At 32.6% G+C, this 2,902-nt stretch overlaps 1 protein-coding gene across 1 annotated transcript in view; it reads left to right on the top strand.

Moving 5' to 3' along the window:
- Positions 1 to 2,426: 2,426 nt before the first annotated feature.
- Positions 2,427 to 2,902, top strand: part of LOC106477643 (methylmalonate-semialdehyde dehydrogenase [acylating], mitochondrial) — a 22,437-nt gene continuing 21,961 nt past the window's right edge. Inside the window, exon 1 of the mRNA XM_022381485.1 lies at positions 2,427 to 2,524. Within this exon, the coding sequence (XP_022237193.1) occupies positions 2,498 to 2,524 (27 nt within the window). The 5' untranslated portion in view covers positions 2,427 to 2,497. The remainder of the gene's footprint in view (positions 2,525 to 2,902) is intronic.

The raw sequence follows: 2,902 nt of genomic DNA, 5'->3' as shown, positions 1-2,902 counted from the left end.
TTATTTCCGATAGTCAACTTGAAATGGGTAATTCCTTCAATTTGTTTTGAGCCAGAAGATATTCGAAGGTCCGCCGGAGAATCGGTATTTATAGGTAAATTTATCTATGGGAGGGTCAGATTTATCTTGGACCTTTCTCTCACTAGTTTACGGACTTAGTTACCTTCCTCATGTTTTGGACAAAGGAAGGTCAGGTTTAGCCGACTTACAACACCAAAATCTGGGTTTCAATTTCCCATGGTGGACATCCGCAAATAGCACATTTTGTGGCTTGGTGCTAAAAGTAACAACAATTGACACCCGAAATGAGAACAATATTCAAGATACAAACCATACGCTATTTAAAACTATTTTTACTCTTCAAAACCAAATATATTTTTAATAGTCTAACTAAAAACAGAATCTAAAAACCTTTACTTATTATTTCTTTCTCAACTGAAACAAAATTCTATTATTTTTTACAGCTGGTAATTCATATTTTCTGAAGAATACGAAGTGATAAAATGAAAATCATAAGCTAAAATATACATTCTACTCCACATTCTGTTCATATTGATCTGCTTGAGAATCTGATTTATTAAACATTCATACGATTTCAATCTTGTATTATCCCCTTTAAAAAAAAAATTGAAATTTTGCAACCTTACTAAGTAGACCCTGAGGATGTGCACCTGGGTATTGTTACTTAATTACGCATCTTTTTATGAGAAAAACCACATAGAAAACAAATGTGACCGCCATAGCTCCAAGAGGAAAGAACTAGAAACCAGAAATTTTACAACTATACTAAGTGGATCCTGTGGGTGTGCACCTGGGTATTATTACTTATCGCCTTGCGTTCCGGCATGCGCGTGCACATCTTTTTAAGCCACACTTCCAGGAGGAAAGAACCTAGAAACCTGATATTTTGCACACATACTAACTGGACCCTGAGAGTGTGCACCTGAGTATTATTACTTATCATATCCACGTGCATGTGCGCCCCTTAATATATTCTGTAGTATATTAGTTTGATTAACAACATCAAATATATAAAAAAACCAGTACATAATGGTAACAATGCGTTCAAACAATGGCTTTTATTTCATGTTGCTTAGTTATAAAAGAATAACTTAATATTGTTGCTAGTCTATGTACTGAAAGTATAGAATGAAATATATAGACAATAAAACTGGAATAATATCTGTTAATTTCTTAATTTAGAGGTCCTCCAATAGCACAGCAGTATGTCTCCGGACTTACAACGCTAGAATCCAGGTTTAGATACCCGTGGTGGGCAGACCACAAATAGCCCATTGTATAGCTTTGTACTTGATTACAAACAAACAATAATTTAGAGTCTCCGTTGATTAAGGAAGTTTGTTTTTACTAAAAATGTTGGTGATATAACAGAAAATACCTTAATCCAGAAAAGATTTAAGTTTAAAATTTTACATTCATAATAAACAAATCAGCCTAATAATGTATCAACGTAATAGCACCTGCGACACACACTGGCTTTTACATAAGCTAGATAACGTGACGTATAGTGGCATCTATAATTATCTATAATAATTTTGATCGTACCTTTGCGAATTTTTTACGTTTCTGTGAAATAACATACTGAAAATATTTTTTGACTGTTCTTTTATGCTAAAATAGGCTCAGAATACATACACTGACACAGTCATCTAGAATATATCAGCCTAATAACCCGAGCGAAGCCGGGTACTTTCGCTAGTAATTAATAAATACGGGATTGATTAATGTATAGTGTATTGGAGATTATTGTGCAGTAATTTTTAACTTCAGGTTGAGGTTTTTTATTATTCTTTCTCCTGTTGTCAGATAACTCTTAATAGATATCAACTACACATGAAACACAATGGAATATATTGTTACGACAGCGGAAGTCACGTGACACTGGTAACATATCATGAGTTTCTAGAAGGATCGGGGAACATCACGAATATCCTAGTATTTGATAAACGCCCTCTATGTTTGTATATAAACACGGCAAATAAAGCGGAGATAATAACAGCAGACAGGGAGAGATAGAGACAGATAATTGAGTCAAGCGAGCAGTGTGTTTTGTTATCGAGATTTCATACGTATTGATTGTGGAAATTCTTTGTAATGCAAAGTTGTATCGAGAAAGAATAAACTAGTTTTATTTAAGGAAGGACTTGTATCGCTGAAGTTCATCGCAAGAAATTATACCGGAGTTTAACAAACGAACAGAGACATAACAATATTCTGTAGTAATATTAATCAGGTTTTCAAGCGAAACAATAAAGCATAAAACATACTAAGTTGTATTTTGAATTTATTTAGACCTAATTCTGAATATTCAATTTTAATTGAAGATATACACAATCAAAGAAATATAATTTCAATTCTAAATGGAACAAATATGGAGCTATATTAAACTTTAAATCATAGAGGGCTTCAATATCACAAGACAGAGAAATATTTATTTTTGTACTGATAGGGTAGTTGGAACAGGTAAAAAGTGGACATGGAGATTAGGGGCATTCTTTTCAAGGTTGGTTAAATTTGTTTATTTATTGTAAATTGTGGGTACCAGTGTTCATCACTAAAAGTCCTGTGAACTCAAAGGACGACGACCTGTAGTAAAGAATAAACTCTAAGTAACCTCTCGTTCTTTTAGTTTTAAGGTAACTAACACAGGATATCAGCCATATAAGATGACCTTCAGTCAACGAGTACAATAAAACGTTTGTTTGAATACTAATACTATATATATATATATATATTCTTTGATTCAGAATCAATTGAACTTTCAAGTAAAGTAATTTCAAAATAATGTTTTGCAAGTTACGGGCTTTTATCAGTTTATTATGATTATCTACAACTTAGTAATAGTACAAGTAACTGAAAAGTGTCAATTTATTTTAAATTT

Source organism: Limulus polyphemus, unplaced genomic scaffold, assembly GCF_000517525.1.
Source record: "Limulus polyphemus unplaced genomic scaffold, Limulus_polyphemus-2.1.2 Scaffold168, whole genome shotgun sequence".
Classification (NCBI taxonomy): domain Eukaryota; kingdom Metazoa; phylum Arthropoda; class Merostomata; order Xiphosura; family Limulidae; genus Limulus; species Limulus polyphemus.
This window is presented reverse-complemented; position numbering and strand designations above follow the sequence as displayed.